Source organism: Physeter macrocephalus, chromosome 16 (genome assembly GCF_002837175.3).
Source record: "Physeter macrocephalus isolate SW-GA chromosome 16, ASM283717v5, whole genome shotgun sequence".
In the NCBI taxonomy this organism is placed as follows: Eukaryota; Metazoa; Chordata; class Mammalia; order Artiodactyla; family Physeteridae; genus Physeter; species Physeter macrocephalus.
In genome coordinates, this window is record NC_041229.1 from 95,207,491 (window position 1) to 95,234,039 (window position 26,549).

The 26,549-nt window shown below is 54.6% G+C and overlaps 1 protein-coding gene across 1 annotated transcript in view; it reads right to left on the reverse strand.

Annotated features, from left to right (window-relative positions):
- Positions 1-1,173: 1,173 nt before the first annotated feature.
- The window catches only part of ALX4 (ALX homeobox 4), a 44,889-nt gene continuing 19,513 nt past the window's right edge, over positions 1,174-26,549 (reverse strand). Inside the window, exons 2-4 of the mRNA XM_007126417.2 lie at positions 14,920-15,230; positions 8,058-8,186; positions 1,174-5,596 (exon numbers count right to left, since the gene is read on the reverse strand). Coding sequence (XP_007126479.1) covers positions 5,267-5,596; positions 8,058-8,186; positions 14,920-15,230 — 770 coding nt within the window. The 3' untranslated portion in view covers positions 1,174-5,266. The remainder of the gene's footprint in view (positions 5,597-8,057; positions 8,187-14,919; positions 15,231-26,549) is intronic.

Sequence of the window (26,549 nt, forward strand, 5' to 3'; positions counted from 1 at the left end):
GAAAAGGGTCATTTTTAAAAACAAGTTCCCAGCTCAAGCCAACCTAAAACCATCTAGGTCCATATTGAACGAGAACTTACCCTACAGGTACCGAATGTGAGATGTGGCTCCAAGAAAGCAGCATTTAAATAGTTGGAAAGAGAAGATGAAAAGGAGTCTCCTGTCAGACTCAGAGCTGGTAGCCGGAGGGAGATGTTTTTCTCCCGGGAGTAATCGTGGTCCTTCATGTCACCATTGCCACATCAGCTTACAAAGTCCATGCATGTGTCATCTCCATTTAATCCTCCCCCCGCATTGGTGAACTGGGCAGGGACAGGCTTCTTCCCCTCCTTCAGATGTGAGAGCTGAGGGTCAGTCAGGTCATTTGGCGAACGAAGGTGCCTCCCCCTCGGCACGGGGAGGTGGGGGGGGGGTCCCTTGGAGAGTAACTGCCTCTTCCTTGAGTCACCTTCAGGCTGGAAAGCAAGGAAGCATCTATTCCATAGCAGAACCTGGGCCCCCCACCCCTGCTTCATAATTTGTATTTAGAGCTTTGCTTTAAAAATCACCCGACCAAACCTCCTGCAAGTTCTCTCAGCCACTAAGTACAGAGCCAGGACGGGGACCTGCCTCTCCTGGAAGCCTGTCCTGCACTCTTTGTGCCAAGCAGCCAGGTCTCCCTGCCCTGGACCTCCATGCCCTGGCTCGCCCCTTGCTTTCAGAACAGACCCTGGAAACACAGATGGTACCAGTGACATCGAGGGGCCATGATGAGCGCGCTGGAGATGCAGGGGCAGCCCCTGTTTCCCCCCTTCCCCACTCTGCTGCTTGCCTGCTGTGCAAGCAGGTCCTCTGGGATGAGGGGGGTGGCGCTCCAGCCCCTCGCAGGCCACGCACCCCTCTTTGTGCAGGAGCCCTGGCCGGCCACCTGTTGTTAATCTAGCCCTGGTAATCCATTCTGTACTGTGTCAGCAGTTCAAAAGGGCACTGTTAGTATTTTTTGCCGACTTCAATTAACGTGAGATTTCAGAGGCCCCTCCGATCACATTTCATCTGTCACAAGTCAGGAACAAAACAGACAGGTTCCAGTTGAAAGGAGGAAGGAGAAGGAGTTTATTGCAAACAACAACCAAGCAGACAGTTTGGGCTGCGCCCAGCCAAGGGTGCGCTGGGCGCACGCAGCGGCATCAGTGCTCCATTTGGCCCCGTGCCTGGGCCCCTACGTCCTCTTCTCATCAACAGTCCTCCCCTCCCCCAAAGATGTAAGTGCAATAACTTACTTTAAAAGGCAAGAACGTTTCTTTTAATATTTTGCTATAATGTAGTTACATGGTGGTATAGGCAGTAAAACTTTATGGAACCGACCTCATTTTTTTATACATTTTTCTGAAGTTTTAATGTCTTTTTCATATATATTTTTAATATTCCACCCCAGGCCATCAAGCTAAAGGAAAAGTTGCATTTATACAGGGTTACGGTATCTTACAAGGAGAACAGTCAGTATTGATTGAGGTTCATGTTCCTTCCAGCACTCGGCTCTCTTTGCAACCACTGCACACCAAACAGACTATTAGACGTTGAAAACTGTCCTTCAAAATCAGTAGTATAAAGGCCTCGCTCTATGTATGTAAGTGAAGGGGAAGAAGGGACAGGGCAAGGGCAGGTAATGTTTTGTTCACTGGAACACCTTTCCCTCCCTCCAGCGTCCTCAGGGAAGTCACGTGGGCTCCCTGTGACTTTGAGAAGTTGGGTGTTTGTTGTCTTCCCGTTTTTCTCTTTCATGATCACGGATTATTACCCTGGGGGCCTGTTTGCCAGCCATGCTCACTCCCGCTAGGCCTGTTTGCTTTTGCACCTGACAGGCCATCATGCAGACCCAAAGCCCCAGAGCGTCCAGCCCTGAGAGGGAATGGCTGCGGAAGCAGGATTTGTGGGGGTTTTCCTGGAAGAGTTCCTCTTGTCCACCCGGCGGGAATGAGGGCAGAGGGGACACTGTCACTGGGCCCAGCGTGGCTGCAGCCATGGGCGCTGGGAACCCACCTCACGATTGCTACCCTACCCCCTTGCAGTGTCTTTGAACTAACTTGGCCATCATGCTTCCCCAAGCTGGAGGCATGGTGGTGAGAGCTGAGAATCAAGTATAGTTGAACGAATTCAAGGAAAGTTCCAAAGCCCATGTCTTCCAAGTGCCGTTGAAGACTTGGGGACAAGCCTCTGTGTGTGTCCCCAGAGCCCTCTCCCCCGACGCCCTGGGAGCGGTGAGGGCATCTGAGGGTGGTAGCAGCAGCTTAGTAGCGTCAAGCCTTGGCTGCCGAGACTGGTTCCCAGCAGGGATCAGAGGCTGGTAGTGCGGGGAGGCTGCCCGTGGGCCCGCCAGCCACCCATCACTTCCGGCTTGCGTGGCCATCTCTGTTGAGATCTTAGGCAAATGGCAAAGAAAACCCCACCTCTTTTAGCTTACTGGCTTAGCAGTGACCCCCAGAGAGGGTCCAGTCTCCTCCGCACCTGCCTTCATGAAACCTCACTCCTGAGGACGCCGCCAGCCCCAGAGAGTCGCCCAAGCTTGCTCAGTCACCACGGGAGATGCTGCAGGGGCACCTCCCGCCCCAGCAGCTGACAAGGCAGAAGACCTGGGCCCAGCCTCCTGACCAGGGGAGCTCCGCGCAGCACCGGCCATCAGAGACCCCCGCTCAGCTCTGCCTCAAGTGAAACACGGCTCAGGGTGGTCACGTCCCCCCTGGGGGCCAGGGTCATCTCCATTGTGAAGGGATCGGGCTAACTAGAGGGTTTCTAATCTCTCCCCACTGGGCGATTCTGGGATTCTCGGAGTGTCAGGCAGGCCCTTGAGGGCTGGGACAGGGTGAGGACAGGCCTGGGGCTGGGAAGCTACCTGTGGGGAGATGCATAGGGACATTTTACACCAACATTTTAATCCTAAATACTTGACTGTGTTGGTGGGACAGGCAGCCAGAGCCACACAGCCTTCTTCTATCGGAAGCTTTTTCTTCTCAAGCTTTGGGTTGCCTGACTTAGGTCTGGCCCAGGCAGAAAGCAGACACATAGAGGAATTGATTGCCAGGGGTCCCTTCCAGAAGATTCCACTTAGGGCCCTCCTTCTCCCTTCCCTCCTCCTCTGCGGCTATCCTAGTTCTTTCTCTCTGTCTGATTCTCTCCCAGGGGAGAACATACCTCTGGTGAAAGTTCCTCTCATGTCCTTCCCAGCCAGTAGGACATTTTAGGAGGAACTGGGGGATTGTCTCCAGCCTGAGGCCATTTCTTCCTTCCTCTTTCTAGATTCTGGGAGTTTGAGTTGTTTCCACCAACCTCAGAACTGGAAAAGGCTTCCTAAGAGTCAGTCCAAGATCCTCAAACGTATGAAACACTAAGCCAAGCCTCCAAGAACATTTAATTCAATATCCAAGACCCTTTTCACTTCTAGAAGGTCAACTTTAGAGCTACGGTTCACAAAGAGATCTGACTCTTGTTAAGGGAAGTCAAAGCCAGCTCCTTCCCCAGTCTTGTTTCTGGAGCACATGAGAACGTGAGACAGAGGTGGAGACCACGATGTCCCCGAAAACCTAAGTAGCTCAAGGGGGAGGGTCTCACTCCTCCCTGCCCACCACCCAAGAGGCTGTCCTGTGTCCAGGCCCCTGGGCCTGGTGGACCTGGCCCTCCTCAATGACAGAATCGGGGTAGAAAGGAGAAAGGGCAGGCCCTTCTCCCCCTGCCAGGGGGCTTCCCAGGCCTCTGAAAGGCCTGCTTCGGAGGACAGGTACCCTGTGCCCCGAGCTTAGGTGACGGCTGGGCCCTGGAGCCAAAACTCATGCCGCAGGCCTCATATCAGGCAGAGGTGGCACCCCTGCAGAAGGAGGCCCCTCCCTGCAGGCAGGGAAATCTGCTTCCGGAGAGCATCCTGACCTCTGTGTCTGGAACACAGCAAGTGACCCAGAGGAGCTCAGCCCCACGAGCCCTTCCGGAGGCCAGGGCAAGGGGCTGGGGTCTCCCATCCCCTAGGGCAGAAGTGCAAGGGCAGGCGCTCTCTGCCCTACTCCCAGAGGAACACAGAGCCCCCGCCTGAGTGGAAGGCTCCGGGCAGGGGTGGCGCTGGAGACTGCTGAAGGCCACCTAGGCCGTGTAGGGGCTGACCTGCTGCTTGGAGGCTGAGTGAGCGTGCACTCATCCTCTGGCGGATGCTGCAGCTGCTCTTGACCCTCTGCCTCCGTGCCCACCGGCTCTAGCTGGTGTGTCTGAGGTGTAAGACCTTCCACACCAGGAAACTGCTCAGCAGCCCCAGTGAGTGGCCAGAATGGGACGTGGGGAGGGACAAGCACCTCCAGATCCTCCTGGAGGGGCTTGAATGGATGGAGAAGAAGCTACCCAGACCTGCCCACTGTCGCCGTCATCCTGCCCGCGGCGGGATGTCAGGTGGCCGGAGAGCGGACGTGTGTGCACGAGCCCCTGCCCCCCACTCCCCTGGACACCTCCCTGCAGCCCTCCCTGCTCCTAGAAGCTTTCTTCCAGCATCGTGGGTACCGTGGGTGGTCTGCATCCTCCCTTGCACTGTTCACCCAGATCCAGGGTCTCGGGCTGCGAGGGCGGCTGTGCATCCTCCGGGGCCAGCATTGCTGGGTGGCAGCAGGATCCTGCAGCTCCAGCTCGTCTCTCTCTCTGCCCAGTCCCACCGGGTGTGCCCAGCACAGGGGACAGCAGGACGGGGACTCCTCGCCATCCAGGGTGAAGGCGAGGCGGGTGCCTTGGGTCCAGGAGGTGGGATTCCGTGGGCTTTTAGGGAGAGAAAAGGAGACGGGAAGGCCGAGGCCGACTCTGCAGGGCAGCCCGTTCTTCAGACACAGTCATTGGCCTGGTGACCAAGGGACCACACAGCAGAGGGAAGGACGGACACGACTGCACTGTGGCCACCGCTGGGTCTGCATGGGAGTCTAGCCTCGACTCAACGGTCAAACCGGGCAGGGCAGAGGAGCAGGAGTGGGGAGGAAGGGTCTTCAGCTTATAATGGATGCAAAGCTGCAAAACTCGGCCGCCTGGCTTCCTCCACTGCCTCTGGCCGGGAGCAGGGGGCTCGGCCTCAGTGTCTGCTGCCCCCTCCCTCCCAACAGTCCACGGGGCCTCAGACTTGGAGCGGCGGAAAGTGCTGAGGGTCAGGCCCCCGGCCCCGGGCCAGGTTCCTAAGAGGAAAGTCGAGTTGGGGGCTGGGGGCCTGGGAAGCATGGGCGTGGCCAGTGCCCCGAGGTGGGGGAGGGCACGGGGATAGGACGGGGGTGCCCTGTCATGTGGCCCAGGAGATGGCCGCGCTGTGCTCCTTGGCCTTCATGCGGAGGGCCGCGATGCTCGACGTCTTGCGGTCTGGCTCACCGTTGAGCTCGTAGCCGTTGAGGCCCGGGTTGAGGCCCGCGGCTCCGAACAGGCTGCCCATGTGCGTCTGGCCCACGTGGCTGCCAGCCCCAGAGACACCCAGGAAGTCGGTGACGCCGCTGGCCCCAGAGCCGGGGGGGTGAGCGTGAGGGGACATGCAGGCGGGCACAGGGTCACAGGGGACCACGCACGCTGGCACTGGTGAGGCAGCCCCGTTGTTGCTGATCCAGGACGGGTTCTGAATCTGGGGAGAGGGGAGGGAGAGATGTCATAGGCTGGCGGGGGCTGGGGTGCGGGGAGTACATCGGGGCTTTCCCCTCCCCCACGGATGAGCTCTCCTCGCTTACGAGCCCACCCTGATGATGAAACCATTCCAGAGCGTTTACTTGGGAGCCTCTCAGAACCTTTATGGCCATCTAGCCCCTTAGGAGCCTTTGGGTTTTAGGCTCTGGCTCCCCTGTTCCCAGGGCCAGGCGAGCGAGCGGCAGATAGAAGTTCCGTTTGCAAGACTGAACTTGAAATTTCATCAAGCGTCTAAGTGAAACGGCTGTCCTGGGGACACAGCTCACCAGCTGAGGGCAGCCCGCAACTTTAGAGGCAGATGCAGATTTTGTCTCTGCATCCGTGGACCCCTAGGGTCGGCGACTGTCTCACTCACCTCTGGCTCTTCCCCAGGCCTGGCACGCCCTCGAGAGACTTGATAAACGGGAGCTGACGTGAACCCAGAGAGCTCTGGCGCTGGGAACGTGGGCTGTGGGCTTGCAGGCTGTGGTGTGGAGGGGATGTGGGGTGGACAGCGGGGGCCTAAATTCTCTCAGAAGTCAAGGGTAGTGGTGGAGCTTCCAGGGGCTCGAGCCCTTGAGGCTTCAGAAGTAACTCCGGGACTGAAGGGGCTGCCTCAGGAGGTGGTAAACGGAGGGATGGAGCCGGGCTGGGGGTGGGGTGAGGTGGGGGGTGCGTGGAAGGTGTTCAGGCAGCGGTTGGGGTTGACCTGGACATGTTGTCTTCTATCTGTGCAGCTGTAATCCCTTCCCTCCCCAGCTTCCACCTCTGGACCCATTTTCCTCTCAGCATTGATGGGGAGCTAGAACTGGGGACTCAGGCAAAATTACATCTCTCCAAGTGTCCCGGGCATGGGGCCAGGTGAGCAGGATGGGCTCTGAGGAGGAGATGCTGCACCTCTCAGCCGCGCGAATGGGCTTCTCAGTGGCCCCGGAGCAGCTTCTGCTGGCCTGTCCACCCCCCACTCCCCCCACCCACCCCCCACACCCCACACCCCGCCGACAGTGTTTGGAATGCATTCAGGGAAGGCATTGAAAAGGAGTGAGGAGGGGACTGTGCCTCAGATCCCGAAATGATGACAAGAACTACCTGCAGACTGGCCTGGTCACATTGCCCCCAGTTGGTCTGGGAGATGGGGAATGGGTCGGCCTTCCCCCATCCCCTCTCTCAAGAGGCCTGGGGCGTGTGATGTGTGGTGCTGCTGTGAGAGGGATAAGCATGGCCCCCCGGTGTGTGAGCCTAGGCCGCAGAGATCAAGGTCAAGGAATGGGGCTGGAGGTCCATCCTCTGGGGGACGGAGGGAGGCTGGATTGCAGGAAGGAGAGAGGGGAGAAGGAGATGAAAGAGCGCGGCGGGAGCTGATACAGATGGCGTGTGTGCATAAGACACCCCCATTCCCCAGCCTCACCCTGGGGCCTGACCCCTGACCCCTTCCATGTGAATCCTGGGAGGGGGAGGGGCAGAGCTGATCCCGTGGGGTGCCCAGGGACCACGGGCTGCCGTGGCCCCGGGACAGTGAGAGGTAAAGGAGGCTTAGGAAAGCCTGTGGCCTGGCTCGCTACTGGGCGGGGCCAGGCTCGGCGAAGGCGGAGGCCATGCCACAGCGAGGCCTGAGAGGGAGGAACCGGCAGCCTCTGCAGGACAGGTTGAGGGGAGTCAGGAGTGGACTCAGCCGAAAATACATCCCTCCAAGCGTCCTGGCTCCCTGACATTACTCATACTACTTCTCGTCCCTTTGCATCCCACTGAGGACTCAAATGCCCCAGAACGAGGGACTGACTGACAGCCGTGGAGGAGTGTGCTCTGGTGGGGATGGGAGAAGATGGGACAGACGCCTGGGAGAGCCGTGAACACGCAAAACAACCTTTCTGAAACTGGATAAGTCACAAAGCACTTTTGCACAATCTAATTTAGACCTTCCAACAACCTCGTGAAAGAGTTGAGGCATAGGCTTTTATAAAGCCCAATTCACAGGTGAAGAAACCGAGGCTCAGAGAGCTTGTGACTTACCTGTAGTGAGAAAGCTCTGGAGCTGGGATGACTAAGGATTCCATGTTCATTCCAGCCTTGCCTCAAGGCCTCCAGACGTCAGGACCCCTCTCCTAGGAAACACTCTGAGTGGCTCCCGGACGCCTGGAGGCCCCCTGGCCTTCAGCGAAGCTTCCTCGGTTCTGATGCTCATAGCGCAAGTGGCCAAAGTGGCAGAAGAAAAAGCCATTCTCACCACCCCGGCCTTCCTTCCCTAAAGTCCAGCCAAGGCTGGGTCAACACTTACGTTGGACAGAAGGAGCTCTGGGCCTCCCACATTCTGGAGAAACGCACACGCCCGGAATGGGCCCCGAGTCCTCTTTCCGGGGAAGGTGCCCCTTCTCAGAGCATGAGGGGCTGGGGGCCAGAGCCGGCGGCTGGGGGCAGGCACTTACCTGGGCATAGTTCTCCGCTCGGGTGAGGAGGGGCAGCTCATAGGCCGTGGAGAAGTGGGTTCGAACCTGCTGCATCTGCCCAAAACGTTCCCTCTTCCTCCACTTGGCCCTCCGGTTCTGGAACCAGACCTGCAGGACAGAGCAGTTGTCACCGGGGTCAGGCCAGGAGCTGGAGGCCCCGCCTTCGGGCGGTGCCAGCCTTTCCCTTGAGTCTCACCAGTTGCGGTGTAGGGTCGAGGCCATGGGGCTACAGGTAATGTGTCCACCTCGGCCTTTATCCTCAAGAGTTTACAATCTAGAATGATAGACGTTGAGAGCCTGGAAGGCAGTTTATTCCAGTTTATCATGTGGGCCTGATCTTGGGCCAGTAGCTTCATTTTTCTAAGCTTCAGAGTCTAGAGCAGGCAAGTGTCACACACACAAAACACACGCCCCTAGTCATCTTAGCGGTCATCTAACCAACCCCAACATGGGGGGCGGCCTGATCCACTGGGGCCACAGACTCCTGGGGAGAATCTGATAAGAGCTGTGAATGCTCACCCAGAAGATCATTCTCCTGGACGATCACACACACGTGGTTTGCCGTCATTTTCCAAAAGGTCTGGGCTTCCTGGGACCTCTCCGCCCAGGTTCAGGATTCCTACTTCCTGAATCATCTGTGCAGACTTCTGTCAGATAGAGTCTCCTGGCTCAGAGCACCCTGGGTTAAAGATTCTCTGGGGGACAGGGGTTCAGTCGGGCTCCAGAGGCAGTCAGGGACGGCTTTGCGGAGGGAAGGCTGGGGCTGGGCTCCGAGTGCCGGCTGGAGGGATGGAAGTCCAGGCTGAGTTTAGAAACAGCACGGCACACTCAGGGGACCTCAGGAGGCCACGCTGCCAGGCGGGGGAGTGATGGGAGGGAAAGGACCATGGAGGTGGGAGCCAGATTGTGGGGGGCCTCGAAGGCCAGGTGGAGGGGGTCGCCACGGTGCCTCGAAGAGAGGCAGCTGCTGCAAAATCTCGGACTGAAGAGTAGCCTGGTGCCGAGGAGGAGAGGAGGCCCACCTGTCACTGAGCATGGGGGTGGGGTGTTGGCGTGACCGGGTACTGGATGGGGAGGGCGGGCTCTGAGTCCGGTGTGTAAGCCAGGGTCTCTGGCCATGGGGGTGGAGGTGGGGTGGGTCCTTTTCCTTTTGCAGGAGCAAAGTTTCTGGCAGGCTGAGAACTTTCCCAAGGCTCACAGGCAGGAGCTCGCCTTGGGATCTGTCCCTCCTGCCAGTGACTTGGGACCTGGAGAGGGGGCAACGGGGACAGGGGAGGGTGGGAGAGGGGGAGTGAGCAGGGCTCAGCTTCCAAGCCAGAAAGGGCTTCAAGCTGAGTCAAGGGCAGACCTCAGAGCTCCCTGGAGGGAGATTCCTGGCAGATTGATGTGCACCTACCCAGCTGCTGACTCGGGTGCACATGGGCACACCTCAAACAGCACACTGCTGGCCGCCCGCTGCAGGCAGCCTTGCTGAGAGCAGAGAGCTTCCTCGGAGGAGGGGGAGGGAGCTGGGCCTGAGGCCTGGATGGATTCACCATGCGGCAGCACAGAGGCTTCTTGGCCCACGGTTGCCCACTGGAGTGCCTGGCATAACCACTGGCCTCAGTTTCTGCATCTGGAAAATGGGGCCAATATCCGTGCTGACCTCTTCCCGGGGTGGTGCCTCCGAAAACAGCAGGTGAGCTAGATGGGAAATGCTGTCACAGAGTTTTTAGAGTACTTCACACTTGTTTATTTTATAGCTCCTTGCTGTCTTTTGCTAGAAGAAAGAGGTCAGAAAAGAAGGGGTGTGTGTGTGTGTGGCCCATGTTAGTGTGCGGAGGGTGGGGGTGAAGAGGGAGGGTGAGGCTTCAGCTCTTCCCCGTACACAAGCATGAGTGTCATACACACACACAGAGCGCTGCTGGCATCTCTTTCAGCGTCACTGTTTCCTGTCTTGACTCTGGTGCAGGAGAAGCACTCTCCTGGGTGTCCCCACCCCCCAGAGCCGGCCCTCTCTCTCGGGCTGGAGTCTCAGCCGCTGCCCCAGAGCCTCCCGGGGCTTCCTGTCCTCCTGGGGCTCCTGGGGTCCGGGCCCAGGCCGCCCACTGGGAACCAAGGGCAGATCGGGTCTCCTCTCTGCGCCACTGAAACGGGATCCCCCTTTATCGGTGGTCTGGAATGGGGGACTGGGGGCAGGATGAGAGAATGAATCAGAGGCGCTTGTTTTCATTTCATGTTTAATTTCCTGCAGGCTTAGCTCAGTCTTTCCGCTCCTTCTCAGCCCCCCAGGGTTCTCTTTGGGGGAGGCCAGCGGGAGGGGAGAAGCCCACTGGAGGCATCTAGATATATGACTGCTTTCTTTCTGTGAGGCCGGGGAGGCTAGAAAAAGGTGACGTGTCCGCCACTGGGGGGTCGCCGTTGAGTCTCTGTGGACTCGGTCCCGTGGTGGGATCCAGAGGTGCTGGTGGAGGTGACACGCAGGCGCGGGCTGGGCTGGGAGGGACATGGATGGGGAAGGAGGCAGCCCAGTGTCCTGCAAGGGGGCCTGGGGTTGGGGGGAGGAGCAGACTGGGGGGAGACGGAGTGCGTGGTGGTGGCTGGAGGTGAGCGCGGGGGAAGAGGCGGGGGAGAGGGGAGACCTGGGTTCTCCGGGAAGATAGATGAGCCCGGGGGAGAGGCAGCTGAGAGAGAGCACTGTCTTGAGGAGGGAGTGGAAGAGGGTCAGGCTGAGGGATTTATTTGAGGGCTAAAGATGGAGATCGTGGGAGGCAGCACAGCTGCGCGGAGCAGGCCGATGGGAGAAGAGCTGCCCACCTCCGCTCCCTCCTCCGGGTCCTTCCTCCCTGGGCCTTACCCTGCATACAAGGCTGGAGGTTTTCTGCCCAGATGAGGCTTAAGCTAAGTCAGCCTCCTGGTATTCAGCCTCCTCACGCCTAAATTGGGTGGTGGCAGGGGTACCCTCGCGGGCCCCTTCTGTGCTCACATTCAAGGGTCCTGAGACTCAGAGCATCCTCCCATTTCTGACCCTTGGAGCCTGGGGCTCCGACAGCTGCCCCCTTAGGTGCTCTGTGCCTCAGGCTCTGTGGCCCTAGGCCTGTCTCCACCGTGCAACCCCAGAAGGAAGGGGGACTGCAAGGTCCCAGCCTTCCGTTCTTCGTGTCTCGGCCCAGGACCACCCTGCTCCCAGCCCACCCCAGCCCGGGCCCGCTCAGCACAGGCCTCTCCCCGAGGAACCAACCATCTTGGCAGGGTCCTTGCTAACCGCAGCCCATGTTGGGCCAGGGCGGGGTGGCCCGGGGCAGGGAGGCCTCTGTCTTATTTTCTTCAGACACCAGCTCCAGAGACTGGAGTCCCAGACAGCAGGGAGAGGCCCCTGCGGGCCCCTGGAGCGGGGCCAAGCCCCAGGCTTCTTCCCAGGAAAGGTCCATCTCGGGGCCCCCATCACCCCCACCCTGTCCCCACTCGGCCACTCTACGCCAGGCACCTGGCTTCCCACCAGCTGAGTACGGGCCCTAAGCAAACTCAGCAGAGGTAAGCAGGGGGATCCATCCCCACGTCCCCCATCCCTGGGGCACTGCCAGGCTCAACCCAGAGGTCTGACACACATGACAATCCCACCCACCCTGCTGCCTTTATACAAAGAAAAGTCTCAGAACAATCTGGCACGTGTCCTCCTCCGGCAAACTAAAGTAAAAGAAGCACTGGGCTGGAACTCAGGGTCCCACATTCTATTCTCAGCACTGCCACTGAATCACCTTTCCTGAGTCACCTGATCACAGGTGATCGCTTCCTGCCTCTGGGCCTCTTCTTCCTTGATATCAAATGAGAGGACCAGGTGATCCTTTCCAGCACTGGCATTCTATACTTCTATGGCCCTTCCCTTAGATGATAAGATAGGCACACATTAGAGTTTCCCTTTCTGCCTTGGCTGCCAGGAAGCTCAGGGTTGAAATTTGCGCTCAGTGGCAAATATGATCCTTAGTCTAGATCTTTGACATGAATACCTTCCCATTTCATGACTTTGTTCTTGTTCTTAGATGAAAATAATAAATCTTTAATTGTAAGCTGCCCCAGCTCCTTTTTGGAAGTAGGCATAAATGTGTGTGTGTGTTTGTGTGTGAGTGTGTGTCTGTGTGTGTGTGCGCAGGGAGAGCACTCCATCTTAGCACTCCATTGTGGTGCCTGAAAAATGTTAAACGTACCCCAGTGTCATTTCCACGTGTTGTACTCGAAGGACCATCCTTCTTTGATGCTAAGCGAATTTTACTTCTTGGCACTCCTGTCCATTTGTTAGGGACACACACGTGCACACACATGGGCACACATGTGTACTGCACAGAAAATGAACGGTTTGCTTCACACAAACGCAGCATCTACAGGAATGTCCCATAACAGCCACCCCCTCTCCACCTACTCCTTTAGCTCCTCCCAAATCCATTGGCTAAGCTGAGGCCAGATGCTGTGGTTCCTGTCCAGACTCTTGAGGCACCAGGAAGTCGCATGACTCAGGTGGGACAATGGGTGTGAGAAGGTTTCTGGAATCACAGTGAGGCCTCAGCTGCCCTGACTTTCTTCCCCAAACACTCACTGCGAACTGGAGAGGAATAAACCGGGAAGCTTGTTTTTGGGAATTTACAGATAAGCGACCTGACTGTTCAGAACCCCCTCGGGTTCCTGCCATTTCTGGATGGCTGTGTATTCACTGACAACTACCAGTCCCTTTTCACATTAGCCATTTTATTTTATTTTACTTTATTTTATTATTATTATTTTTAATTTTTGGCTGCGCCACATGGCATGTGGGATCTTAGTTCCGCAACCAGGGATCAAACCCGAGCCCCCTGCAGTGGAAGCGTGGAGTCTTAACCACTGGACCACCAGGGAAGTCCCCCACATTAGCCATTTTAGATGAAAACGTTTCTGGACCATATTACAAATGCCTCTGCCTTTTTAAACAGAGCATGGTTGAGACTGATGAACCTTTTATTGATGCCTTAGAAACACTGCTGAAGATTCTTTAGTGAACAAATGCAACAGGAGGTGCCCTTGGGGTCTGCTAAGTAACAGGGCTTTTTGTCCTGGTGTTGAAAAGACCTGAGCAGAGCTGTGCTGAGCTGATCTGAACTGTGCTGCTTGTTTTAAAAAAACTCCTCTTTGCTCTCAAGCTGTTGATTTCCACGGCCCACAGGAGGGGGAAAATAGCTATCTGCCAATACCTGATTTGCTGTTTCTAACATGCTCTGGGTTGGAGAGGCAGGCTGAACGTGACGTTTATTTTGTGTTACGCTGAAGCTCAAGCTTTAGTGCACGGATCTTGTCGCCTGTGTCTGGGGTACTTAGAGGACTTTGCTTCCTTTCTGGTTCTTTCTCTGCTGTAATTTCATGCAGGGAGGGAAGACACACCTCTCTGGTCAAAGGAGGTCAGTTGGTCCACGTATATTTATTTTTTGCCTTTGTTGCTCTGAGTTCGGCCTTCTCTAATTGGTAGGAATACAGTGTTGAACAACAGACAGTACCTGCCCTCAAGGAGCTCATATTCCAGTGAGAGGAGACAAACAGATAAAATATTTTAAGCCGCCATAAATTCTATAAAGAAGATAAAATAGGACAATGTGGTAGAAGTTGACCTGGTTTGCTTGCGTTGTTTTGTGTTAATTTGGGTTGAGTTGTGTTGGGTTGGGTTGAGCTGTATTGGGTTCTATTGTGTTGTGTTGGGTTGGGTTGAGCTGTGTTAGGTTTTGTTGTGTTGTGTTGGTTTTGGTGGGTTCTGTTACTGTGTTGAGCTGTGTCATGTGGTGTTGGGTTGTGTTGAGCTGTGTTGGGTTGGATCATGTTGGGTTATGTTGTGTTGTGTTGTGTTGGTTTCTGTTGGGTTGCATTGAGCTGTGTTGGGCTGTGTTGGGTTGAGCTCTGTTGGTTTATGTTATGCTGTGTTGTGTTGGGCTCTGACGGGCTGTGTTGAGCTGTGTTGAGTTCTCTTGAGCTGTGTTGCTTTAGGCTATATTGTGTTGTGCTGTGTTGGGTTGTACTGTGTTGAGCTGTGTTGAGTTCAGTTGAGTTGAGCTGTGTTGATTTGGGTTATGCTGGGTTGTGTTGAGCTGTGTTGGTTTAGGTTGTGCTGTGTTGTGTTGTGTTGGGCTGTGCTGGCCTGTGTTGAGCTGTGTTGAGTTCTGTTGAATTAAGCTGTGTTGATTTGGGTTCTGCTGGCCTGTGTTGAGCTGTGTTGGGTTGAGCTGTGTTGGTTTAGGTTGTGCTGTGTTGTGTTGTGTTGGGCTCTGCTGGACTGTGTTGAGCTGTGTTGGGCTCTGTCGGGTTGTGCTGGGTTGAGTGTTTTGGGGGTCGGGTGATGGTGAGGGCCCCTTCTTTAGCCATGGTGATCGGGAAGCCTTCTCAGAGGAGGCATACTGAGTTGGAACCTGAAAGATGGAGGACGAGGGAGCCATCCTGGGCAAAAAGAAGAGCTGGGTTGTCTCTGTTTCTGCCCACTGGGCTGCTATGGATGTATTTAAGTTCGTCCTGTTTCCTTTCTAAGAGATAGGCCTTCCAGAGCAGAGACCAGTCACCATCTCCTTCATGAAAGGGCCTGGACTCCCACACCACGTAGAACTCAGAAGTACAGCTTACAGGCTTCCTGCCCGTCCACTGGGAGCTTTGCCCCAGCTCCAACCAGAGCAAGAGGCCAGACAGTAAAGTGAGTAAAAGCAGACTTGCTCTGGAGCCGGGGCGTGAGGGGCAGGCTCCTTGCACTGAGGTGAAGAAAGCCCTGGCGTGACCGGGGACAGTCAGGCGGTCTCAGCTCCGGCCACCATCCCAAGGGCAGGCCCCGCTCTCCCGCGCCCTCCCAGGCGCCCTCACTGACCTGCACGCGGGCCTCGGTGAGGTCGGTCCTCATGGCCAGCTGCTCCCGCGCGTACACGTCGGGGTAGTGGGTCTTCTGGAAGACTTTCTCCAGCTCCTCCAGCTGGTAGCTGGTGAAGGTCGTTCGGTTCCGCCGCTTCTTGCCCTTGTTGCTCTCAGAGTCCGCCTTCTCCAGTGGGCTGGGGAGGTCGGCGCTGGCCCGGTCCTGGGGCCCCTTCACCCCAGCCTCCTTCACGCTGAGGTAGCTGCTGTCCATCCCCACGGTGTCAGAGTCGGGCGGCAACTCTGGCTCCCCCAGGGAGCTCTCTTTGGCTGAGGGGGGAGGAAAGAAGGTCAAAAATCAGTGGCTGAACCAAGCATGAGAGGAGGGAGGGACGGGGGAGCCACCCCTTGCCTTTGCCCTCTCAGGGAAGTATGGGGTGCGAGGTCAGGAGGCCCAGGTCCTAACCCTGGCTTGCCATTAACGTGCTGTGTGACCTTGGGCGAGTCTCTGAGCCTCTTTGTCCTCATCTCAGCATGGGCCCCTTTCAGCACCAATGTTCTGTGACTCTGGGTCAGCCAATCTGACCTCTATAACATTTAATCTCCACCCCAGTGACTCTGGGCTCCTCCCTCTAGAAGGGCCCTTTGCCAGCACTTCTTCTTCGGGCGTCGAGGATGCTGACTCAGTGCCTCGGACTCCAGATTGGGAAGGAAAACTCAGTCAGCAGCCATATCTGGCCCGGCTGGGCTTGGAGTGAGGAGGAGAGGCCCCGCCTTTCCTGGCCTGGTCCTGTTTGGGGTTCAGCAGGGGCTCTGGAGACTCTGCCCAAGAATCCAGCGCTGAGGGGTCCTGTCCCCGCGCCCCCCACACTGGCCTCACCTATTGTCCAAGTGGTGACCTGCCCCTCCAGGTGGGGGGCGTGTTTACTAAGGAAGTGGGGCACCTCCCCCTGACACGCCCAGGATGCTGACACGGGGGACCCAGCAGATTTACACAAAGCTCACGGCCCAGGCCCACAGCCACCGCTGTCTAACAGAACGGGGCTCTGCCGGCTGATTCCTGGATGCTCAGAGCTGCAAAGGACGAGTCAGCCCACACGGGTCAAGGGTGAGGAGGCGGAGGCCAGGGTGGGAGGGTGGAGCGGGAAGTAGCTTGTCCAAGTCCAAAGAGCCCAGTTAGCACCCTGGGCACACACTCGCCTCAGGGCAGGGGTCAGAGCACAGGCTCTGGAACTGGCACCGGGGGTGTGAATCCCAGCTGCGTGCTTTGGACAGTTCACCTAACCGCTTTATGCCTCAGTTTCCCCCTCTATAAAATGGGGATGCAGAATCCTGTAGGATCTTCCTCACAGGGTAGTTGTGGGATTCAAAAGGCTGACACATAAAGCACTGAGCGTGGTGCCGGCTAGGCAGCCTTCTGCCCGTATCATTAAGTTATTCCCAGTTCTGGTCTAGACTTGTGAGCAGCAGAAGATTCTGACCCTGGATTAATCCTCCAAGCGGGCAGGCCCTCCCTGGAGGCCCCAAGCGCAGGAGCGTGTGCACGTGCTGTGGGGAGGGCGCTGGGCTGGCGTCTGGAGACAGGGGTGTGAGCACCTCTCTGAGCCAAATTCCATTGACTGTGACTCTTGTAGAGTGAAATAACATACAGGATTAATAAGACATGTGTGGGGAGCATTTGACAAAACCTTTCACACGCGCAAGCTCTGATTATGACAAGCATTTGTGGTCGGTGTGAGCACCAACCACTCTGACCCTCGGTCTCCTCTTCTAGGAAGAGATCTGAGCAGCGGGCATTAAGTCAGAACGATGCCTCTAGCCCGGGTCTCTTAACCCTGTCCAGGTCCTAGGGCCGAAGCTTCAGGTTCAGTCTCGCCCCTGGCTTTCCGTGTACACTGGGGGCTCTCTTAATGCTGGGGAAGCTGAGAGGGACGTTTTGCTCTCTGTCATTCTCACTTCCCTCTTCAAGGCAGGGAGGAAATCGGGGTGGAGGTGAATGCCCAGAGTGGGCCTGGAAGCAGCTTTGGGAGGCTGTTCCTGAGGGCCACTGGCAGCATCGATACCAGCAGGGTGGGGGGCTGACCCCCAGGCGTCACATATGACACCCATGTAAGCCCAGACACAGGCAGACCGCCACGGCTTTGGTGACAGCATCATGCAAGCTGCAGCTGGCAGCCGGGCCAAGAGCTTTCAGCAAAGATATTTATCTTCCTGGCAGACAAATAAGTTTTATGTTTTGGGTTTTTTTTTTTTAAGGAGAAGAAATCCCACCCAGCCTCACCAAAAATAAACATCTCTGTTATGCAACTTCCTGGAGGCCAGACTGGGGAGGGGGGGCAGCCCCTGCCCCCTCTGCCCTAGCACTCCTCCCCAGGCCCCATCCCATGACCCCGTAGACCCTTACCGTATCCTCTGGCCTTCAGCCTGGGATCGGGACCACCTCGTACAACAGTAGGGGCTGGGCCATGCAGGGGAAAACTCCATGTTATAAAAAGCAAGTGTTGGTAGGGACCAAACTCCTCATGTTAAGTCAGGGGAAACTGAGGCCAGAGAGAGTGGGCAATGTGCCCTAATTAGCGACAGAGTGCAGCCTCTCAGCCCTTGGTTGGTCCTTTACTCCTAGCCATGGTCTCGCGGCCTTTCCTGGGGAGAGAGGTAGGACCAGAGGAATCCAGGGGCCTCACATAACCAAGAGGCTTGGTCTGTGCATCCTGGAGGCAGAAGAACCAGCCCCAGAGGAGGAGAGAGTGCGGACGTGGCCTCTGGGAGAAGCTCCCCAGCGTGGGCTGGTTCTAGGCTCAGCGCGGGGGGAGGCGGCAGAATGTCCAGTCTTCCAAGAAGAGGAGTAAGAATCCGGTTTCCCCCGCTCCAGCCACCCACTGAGAGGGAGCGAGTGGGTCAGGAGTGGGGAGACAGCATGGCGTGTGCAAAGACCACCAGGCCGAGAGATGGGAGATCTGTTCGCGGTCCCGGCTCTCCCAAAGTCTGCCTGAGACTTCAGAGGATGCCTTTTATGTCCCAGAGCCTCATCTGCACACGGGGGCAGGCACACCCTGACATCAGCTGGTGTCACAGCTTTGGCCCGGTGGAGTAAGTAGCCCTCCCGCCTTAGGGACCAGTGGGACCTTCCCCTTGGGATCTGGAATGGGGAGAAGAAGGGAGAGGATGGGGCCATGTCTGTCCAGGCAAATGTCAGCTAACTGGAAAGGCTTAGAGATTAAGGAATTCTGGCAAAACTGAGGTTTCTCTGGTCCTTGAAGAGGGAAGGAATCTTCCAAATCTCAATCTTGATTACTGATCATCTTGCTTTAAATTCTGAGGTTGGGCCCCTCATTTAGACAACAAAGGAAAATTCCCCAAGGTTCTGACCCAACTGGTCAGAACGACAAGCCAAGGAAGGCCCTCTCAGGTGCTCAGTGCACCAGTTTCCACCTCCTGCCACCCTGCAGCATCTCTACCAAGTGCTATCATCCAGGCTTTGGTGACAGAGAGCTCACTGCCCCCAGGACAGCTGGACCATCTGTCCTTAGGTCCAGCCCGTGTCTGTCTCCTGTAGGGTCTGGCTCATTGGTCCTGGTTCAAAACCTCCCGGGGCTTTTCCCAAGCCAGCCCTGCGGACATCTGGAGAGGGCTGCCACGTCTCTTAGTCTTCCATCCTCCTGAGTAAATAATTACAGTTCCTTCCCATTGCTCTTCTGCAGGAGGTCCTGAGTTTAACAGGCCTGCTTGAGACAGGTGGGTGCCAGGGATGGGACGGGTGATGGTGTTGGGCTTTGGGCAAAGCCAGCAGATTGCTCTCCAACTAGATGATCCAGAGGGGCCGGGTGGAGACTCGGTACCGTGGCCCGAGGCCTGGCGCTGGTCAGGGTCCAGCGCGCTCTGTGACTCCCTGCTCAAGACGGCCACTGAAAACAGGGGGCCTCAGACTCAGGCTGAATTACTCCTGAACAAAGGAAAGCACTGACCTCCTTGGTCTCCCTCACCCCCACCTCTGTCCACCTGCCTGGAATGTCCCTTTTTTTTTCCAGCTGACCTCCAAGGTCCAATCAAGCACCAGCTCCTCCAGGAAGCCCTCTGAGACTGGGGCAGTCGTAGAGACCCCGCCATCCAATTACTGACTGTGTTTTCGGACTAGTATATAATCAAACCCCAAATGTCCAGCTCCTCCTAGAGAATCAGTTCTCTGAGGATTGGGACCTCATGCCATTTGTCCCTTCTCAGCCCAGGGCTCAGCCCAGGATGGGACAGGCAGCAGACAGGCAGGAAGAGGTTCCTGAAGAATCAACGAACAATTTCTAACAAACAAACATTACTGAGCTCTCACTCTGTCCAGCTACCTCTGTGCACCTACTGCGTGCCAGTACCTATAGGGTACGTGCAGAGATGTTTGTTGAACGAATGCATCTTCGTAAACACTGAGGAGAAAGGTGGCGAGATTACATGAGAAAAAGGCACAAGGTGACGAATGCCTCCATCAGAGGCTGACAGCTGAAACAGGAGGAGGTGAGATCACCGAGGGAGAGAGGAAAAGATGGAGGACGGAAGGAGGGAGAGGAGAAAGAGCAGGCAGACATAGAAGGATGTCTCCACACAGCAAGCAAGAGGGTCAAGGAGGCAGAAGGAGAAGCACAGAGATGGGCTTCACGGAGCGGGGCTCTGGAATTGAAATGTCCAGGAAACCCAGTCCGGCATCTGCCAGGAACCAGCTCTGCATCCATCGCGCTGCTATGCTGGGAGAGAGAAAAGGCCACTGCAATCTCCCAGCTTGCCCCGCTGCTGGGCCCACCTTCTTGAGGCCCAAGAGCATCCAGCACTGGCATGAAGCTGAGCAGCGACAGAGCCTCTTTGGGTCCAGGCCACCTGCCTGCCTGGCTGGCTTCCCCCCATCCTCCCTGGGGCAACCCCCTGTGGACTCTGGCCTGGTGCTATGCTGACACCCTGCCCAGAGTGGGAAGGGATCCCTGGGCGGGCTTTGTCCCAGGCTGTGTGGCCCAAGACAACGTAATCGCAAGCTGCAGCTTCCCCCAGAATGTCTTGATCTGGAAATAGATCCCAGACTACCCAGAGGAATCAAGTAATGCGCACAGAACATCAGGAGTCACCCTTCCCTGCCCCGAGGGAGGGACGCTGGCCCTTCAAACAACCCCAGGCAAAGACTCCCATCAACCACTTCGGATGAAGTGGGAAGCATTCTTCGGTTCGAGGTTATATTCTCCATCAGGAGCCACAGAAGGCCCTTGGGCCTCTGCCTGAACTCCCCTGGGGAGGTAGGCCTGGCCTCTTCTGGGAGCCACCTGGTCTGCTGCTGGACAGTCCTGGCTGTTGGATTTCAAGAAATCCAACGAGAAATGGGAAACCTTTCTTCATTCCCTTAACCTCTAGCCACTCGTCCCGGTTCAACCCTATAGGGTGTCACACTACTCTAGACTTTTTTTTGACATGAAAGGCCTTGAAAGATTTCCAAAGGTGACCGTGATTTTTTTTCACGACTGTGATTTCAAGAGAATTTTTTTTATGGCTGTGATTTGAAGAGAATGAACTTCTGAAGCCACTTGGAGAGAGGGTGCTGGAGGCCTCTCTGTGTGTATCCCTTCCACGTGCCCGGATGTGTGCCCTCGGGCATGGGGCACAAGCCTGCAGTTGCAAATGGGCGCGGGGAACACGTGTGTAGTGGCCTGCGGATAGGTCTGTAGCGTGCAGGCTCGTGTGGTCAAGGGCAGGCACACAAGTGGCACGTGTGTGCCTGCGGACGTGTGCTGCTGTGTGCGGGGGGGTGTGTGTGAACGTGACCCTGTAGATACACGCGGGTGGGTATGGACGTGGGTGGTACGTGCGTGCGTGTGTGCGTGTGTGTGTGTACCCTTGCATATGGAGGGTCTGTCTAAGGGGTTTGAGTAATTTTCTCCTCCGTGCTTTTGATTACATCTATTTTTCCTCCAAACATCTGCTTTGTGGGGGACATGCCGCTTACTCTGTTCTCGGGTGAGCCGGCCGCATGCCCTGTGGCATTGTGCACCCGCCGGATGCAAACTCCTTAAACAAAACAGGCCAGCGTGAGGCCCTTTCATGCTATTTAAAGGGCACTGACTAAACCCACCGCTGTCCAAACAGTCGTGCGGGGGTGGGGGCAGAGGTTAAAGGTGAGCCATGGATTATAACCCCAGCCTACCTCATCTGCCGCTGGACTCTGTCCAGAGTTCAGCTTAGATGTCCCTAGTTTTAGCTCCAGGCCCAAGAAATAACACCAAAGGGGTAGTAGTAACTGCGACGACACTTCAGCAAACATGCATGGAGCGTATCGGTGCGCACCCAGTAGATACGGACGGTGTTCCCGCCCTGGAGGAGCTGCCAGTTTGTAGAGACTGGCAGTTTGTAGAGTCTGACTCATGTCACCAACATGCACCCACCCAAGCCCTAAATGTGCCTCTCAAAACAAGGAAAGTCCGAGAAACTGTCACAGATCACAGAAGGCTAAGGAGACATGAGGACTAAATGTGATGTGGTATCCAGGACGGGGTCTTGAAACAGTAAAAGGACATTAGGGAAAAACTAGTGAAATCTGAATAAAATGTGGAGCTTAGTTAGCAGTAATGTTAAAACTAAAAAAAGATGGGTAAAATATTTGAATGGACATTTCACCCAAGAAGATATACGTGGAAATGAGCATGATGACCTACTCAATGTATTATCCACTATGGATTATCCACTAGGGATATTCAAACTAAAACCCCCATGAGATACGGCTACACACCTATTGCAATGGAAATAAAAAATCTGATGACACCAAGCGACGGCGAGGATATGGAGCACCCGGAACTCTCATTCATCGCTGGTGGGAAAACAGTGTGGCATTGTCTTGTACAATTAAACATACTCTTATGGCTAGACCCAGAAATCCCACTGCTAGGCATTTGCCCTAAAGAAACAGAGACTTATTTTCATTGCAAACCTGTATGCAAATGTTTATAGCAGCTTTGTTCATAATCAGGCCAAACTGGAAACAACCCAAATGTCCTTTAACAGGTGAATGAATAAGCAAGCTGTGGAACAGCCATGCAGTGGGGTGCTACAGAGGTAAAAGGAGCAAACTAGTGATACAGACAATGGCATGGATGACTCTCAAAGACAGCATGATGGTCTGTAAAAGAAGCCAGTCTCAAAATGTATACAGTGCATGACTCTACTTCTTTATTGCATGGTATTCTGGGGAAGGTAACAGTACCAGGATGGAGAACAGATCACTGGTTGCCAGAGGCTGGGGAGGGGGCAGGTTTGACCACAAAGGGCTGGTGTGCAGAACTATCCTATCCCGTATCCCAGTTGTGATGGTGAGTACGTGAGTCTGTACAGGAATGTGTTCAAATTCATAAAATAATACCCCCCCCCATTTTACTTTTACACCATGCTGCTTTAAAAATAAAAATATGTACACTATAGAGAAGATTAAAAATTGGGCTTAAATATAGTAAAGAAAAACTAAGTAAGTAAAAAGTTTGTATGTCTTCACCCAGAAATCTCACTTCTAGGCATTTAAACTAAAGACAGAATTATGGATGGGCACAGAGAATTAACTAGAGAGAAAGTTCATCATGGCATTATTATATGGAAAAACTGAAAATAACCAAAATATCCAATAATAGGAGATTGGTTAAATAAAGGATGATATTTCCATAACTGGAAGATCCTTCCTGATTTTCTTTATTCTACAGACTGTTTCTCTCTTGGCATTTAAAACACATTATTTTGTATCTCTTTGTTTTTCCTTTATTTATTGTCTCTCTCTCTCCCTTCCATAAAACAGGGAATATATCTGAATATACTTGTTTTGTTTAGCCCTTTTGTTTAATGCCTAGTATTGTGGCTGGTATGCAGAAGGGGTTCAATAAACATTTGATGAAAAATGAGTGAAACTGATGTGAAAGAACAGCATTTTGGTAACTGAAAGCTATTCCTGTTATAGTAAGTAAATCTCATTTTGGAAAAAAAGGGGAGGTAGGGGTGGGGTATCTGTCCTTAGAAAATACTAGAGGTTTCCAGAGGTAAGAAAACTGGTATCTGGGTTTGGTTCCTCTTTTTTTTTCTCGTCTGACTTAATTTTCTATTTGTTTTACCATGACCAGAAATGGCTGTTATCATTTTAAAATGCTATGTGGAAGCAGCGATTAGAATCCTGAGTGGTGTCTGCTCTGGCAGGTGTTGGATTCGGCTGTGTGATGTGGGAGGTGGGGGTGAGCGCCACGGGAGGTGGGTGGAGGAAAGGTAGGGATGTCTCAGCGAAAGGCCCCTGTCCTCACAAACTGGGCCCCCCGGGACTCTGAGGCCTCTTGGATACTGGAGAGTCCCAGAGCTCTGGCTTAAGCGCAGGCCTCATTGGCTTCTCTGCCCTCAGACTCACCGCCCTCAACTACAACCAGAGAGAGTGTCTAAAGCACAATCCCATCCAGTGTGAGCCTGCCTAGAGGCCCTCCACTGGTGCCCAGAGCCCTCCTTAGGGTGGTCAGATAGAATACAGGGTGCTCAGTTAAATTAGAATTTCAGAGAAACAGTCATTTTTTAAGTGTAAGTATGTCCCAAATATTGGATGGGGCATACTTATACTAAAACTTATTCATTATTTATTTGAAATTCAAATTAAATGGAGCGTCCTGTTTTTTTTTTTCTTTTCCCACATCCCCCGCATCGGCAGGCGGACTCTCAACCACTGCGCCACCAGGGAGATCGTCCTGGTTTTGTTGCTACTTTTTCGCTAAATCTGCCAACCCTGCAAGTCAGGCTGACTGTGGCATTCAGGATTCCCCAGGCGGGACTGACACCCGTTCTCGTCACAGACTTACATCTTTCCACACCCCACCTCTGCACCTCGCTTCCGGTCCCACAGACCTGCCCTCATGCCTCCAACACACTGCTCGAGCGGCTACAGGCTACCCCATTCCTGCATGTGCTCCTTCTTTTAACTGGAATGCCCTTCTGCCCCTCATGCATCTGGCTAACTCCTCCTCTCCCTGCATATCTTCCTCTGTAAATTTTGTGGCTTTTTCCCCCCTCGTTACATATAGTTATCTATGTTCTATATGGAAATTAAAAAAAAAAATCAAGACAGACCAAAAGAAGAAAACTGTAACACACAAACACAAAAGGGAAACATAATTTTTTTTTGGTACAAGTCTTTTTTTTTTTTTAACCTAACACTATCCTGTATATCTTTCCATGCTATTCTATATCCTTCTACTACATCGTTTTTAATGGCTGCATAGTATTTCACCACATGGACAAAGTATTTTATTTCATCAGTCGTTTACTGTTGGGCACGTGGATCGCTGACTGTTTGAAATGATAACAGGCCTGGGATGAATATCCTTGCAGTTAAATCCCTTGATACTTTCATGGTAATTACCTTAGAAGAAGCTCCAGCAGCTAGAAATACCGAGTTAGATCACAGTCACACCTTAAGAGCTCTGATAAACGTGTCTTCTAGAAATCTGCCAATTTCCTCCGTGTGCCCACCTGCTTCAGGGCCAATACCAGTCATTATACTGTTTTTTAAAATCTTTGCCAGTGTGAAGGATAAAAGTGAAATCTTGTTTGAATTTACATTTTTTTTTATTACTAGTAAAGTTAACCTTTTATTTGTTGTATTTTTTCTTTGCTGAATTGTTTCTACTGGGCTTCCAAGGTTCAGTGCAAGGCTGACCCCTTCTTCCTCCCTGACCCCGGGGGCTGGGCTTACCTCTTATTAAACACTGGATTCTCTGCTCTAAAGCACTGGTGTGTGGTCCTGTGAGCAGTTCAGAGCAGGGCCACCCTGCACAGCTGGGTCCTGAGCTGGGCCCGGGCTCCTGCCTTTGGTAGCGCTGGGGCAGCTCTGCACGCCCTGCTGAGGTGACGGGGCGCCCATAGGAAAGGGACTCAAGGCCACGGGGCTGGACTCCGGAGCCGGGGGGCCTCGGTCCCTCAGCTCACACTGCTGTGTGTGGGCCTTGCGGGATGATGGGGCTCAGAGAAACCAGCCACGGGGCAGGGCATGAAGGGCCAAAGGTGGCCCCGCTGCTGCTAGGGCCCTGGGCAAACCTTTTGGCTTCTCTGCTTCCTCATGTCAACAAGTATTGCCGGATTTCCTGCCAGCGAGAGGAGAGAAGGGATTATGGAGAAGGCGCAGCCCCTACAGGAAGCCAAGACTGAGGAGGAGTCGCGGGGCCCTGGGACGCCATGCTCACCCACAGGGCAGGTTCCCGGGTCCCTGCATGAAGGCTCTCGGCAGCCCCCCAATCCAGCATAATCAAGGCTGCAGTGGCTCACACTGGCCACCAGGAGGCACTGCAGTCCCAATTAAGTTCCTCGGGGCCAGAGGTGATGCCCCAGGGTCCCGGCTTCAGATGAAGTTTCTCCAAGTTTAGTTAAAGGCACAGGCCCTCCCTGGGAAGATTGGCCAAACAAGCAGTTATTCAGTCCTACTATGTGTCTGCCGCTGTCTCAGCCCTACAAGGGACACAGGGGTGGATAAGGTGGGTCCCTGCCCTTCCCCGAAGAGCTCTTTCCTCCTCCGGTTCTGAGGGTTTTCACATTCTTGACTTAGGGCAGTCCCTCAGAATTCCCACATGGTGGCTTTCTTCAGCACCCTCATTTTACAGATGGGCAAACTGAGGCTCAGAGAGAAGGGACCCATTGAATGTCACCACCACTGGGTGCCAGGCCCGACCTGAGCTCCTCTGATTCCCCAGAGTCACCTCCCTTCGTGGAGACCCTGGGGAATCCTCGGTCTTCTAGCTACTTACAAGTGAGCCATGCAAATGCTACCCACACCCCGTTTTGCCCAGGTGGCTGTCCATGTAGCTGGCAGATTTGTTGCCAGCTCTTCTGTGGGCTCTTCCCCAGGGAAGCATCAGCAGAGGCGGGGGCTGCAGCCCCCTCCTCCATCACTCCACTCTCAGACAGCTCTCTTGGTTCTTCCCACACACTGAGGTGGGGAGGTTTCCTGTGGTCCAGAGGATGGAGGGAGCTTCCCAGAACCAAGGAAGGAAAAGGAATCAGCACTGGGACGCTTCATGCTTCACCCAGTACTAGCACACCTGTCATGCCACCACTGCTGCTCTTCACAACAACCATGTGAAATATGCCCATTTGACAGCCCCAGAGACTGAGGCCAGAGGAAGTAAAGGACTTGTCTAAGAATACACAACTGGTGAGAGGCAGAGCTGAGGTTTGACCCCTAAGCCTGCGGCAGTTCCTCTGGGCCCTCCTGGAGTGGATACCCTGTGTGGGGCTGGGACAGGACAGCCAGAAGACAGGGTCAGGGAGGAAGGGAAAAAGTGGGAGTCACAGGAGAATGGCTCCTCTCTGACGCCTCTAAATCTGCCCCATCACATCCGACCTTCAGTGCTGGCCCTGATGAAACTGTCCTGATAGAATTTCATCGACCATCTGGGACCTCAAATGTGGACCAATGCCTTTTCTTGGGATCGTGTTTTCAGGGTCCCCTCCATCCCCCAGCTTACACCCAACTAATTCTTTCTTGTTTTCTTTCGGACACCGGGTCTCAATTTGCATTTGTTCTCTGCTAAATACCGAAGTATTTCGAGGTAAAGAGGCAAACGTCTGCAACTTACTCTTAAACAGTTCAGAAAGAAAGAATACGTATCTGTGTATAGGTAT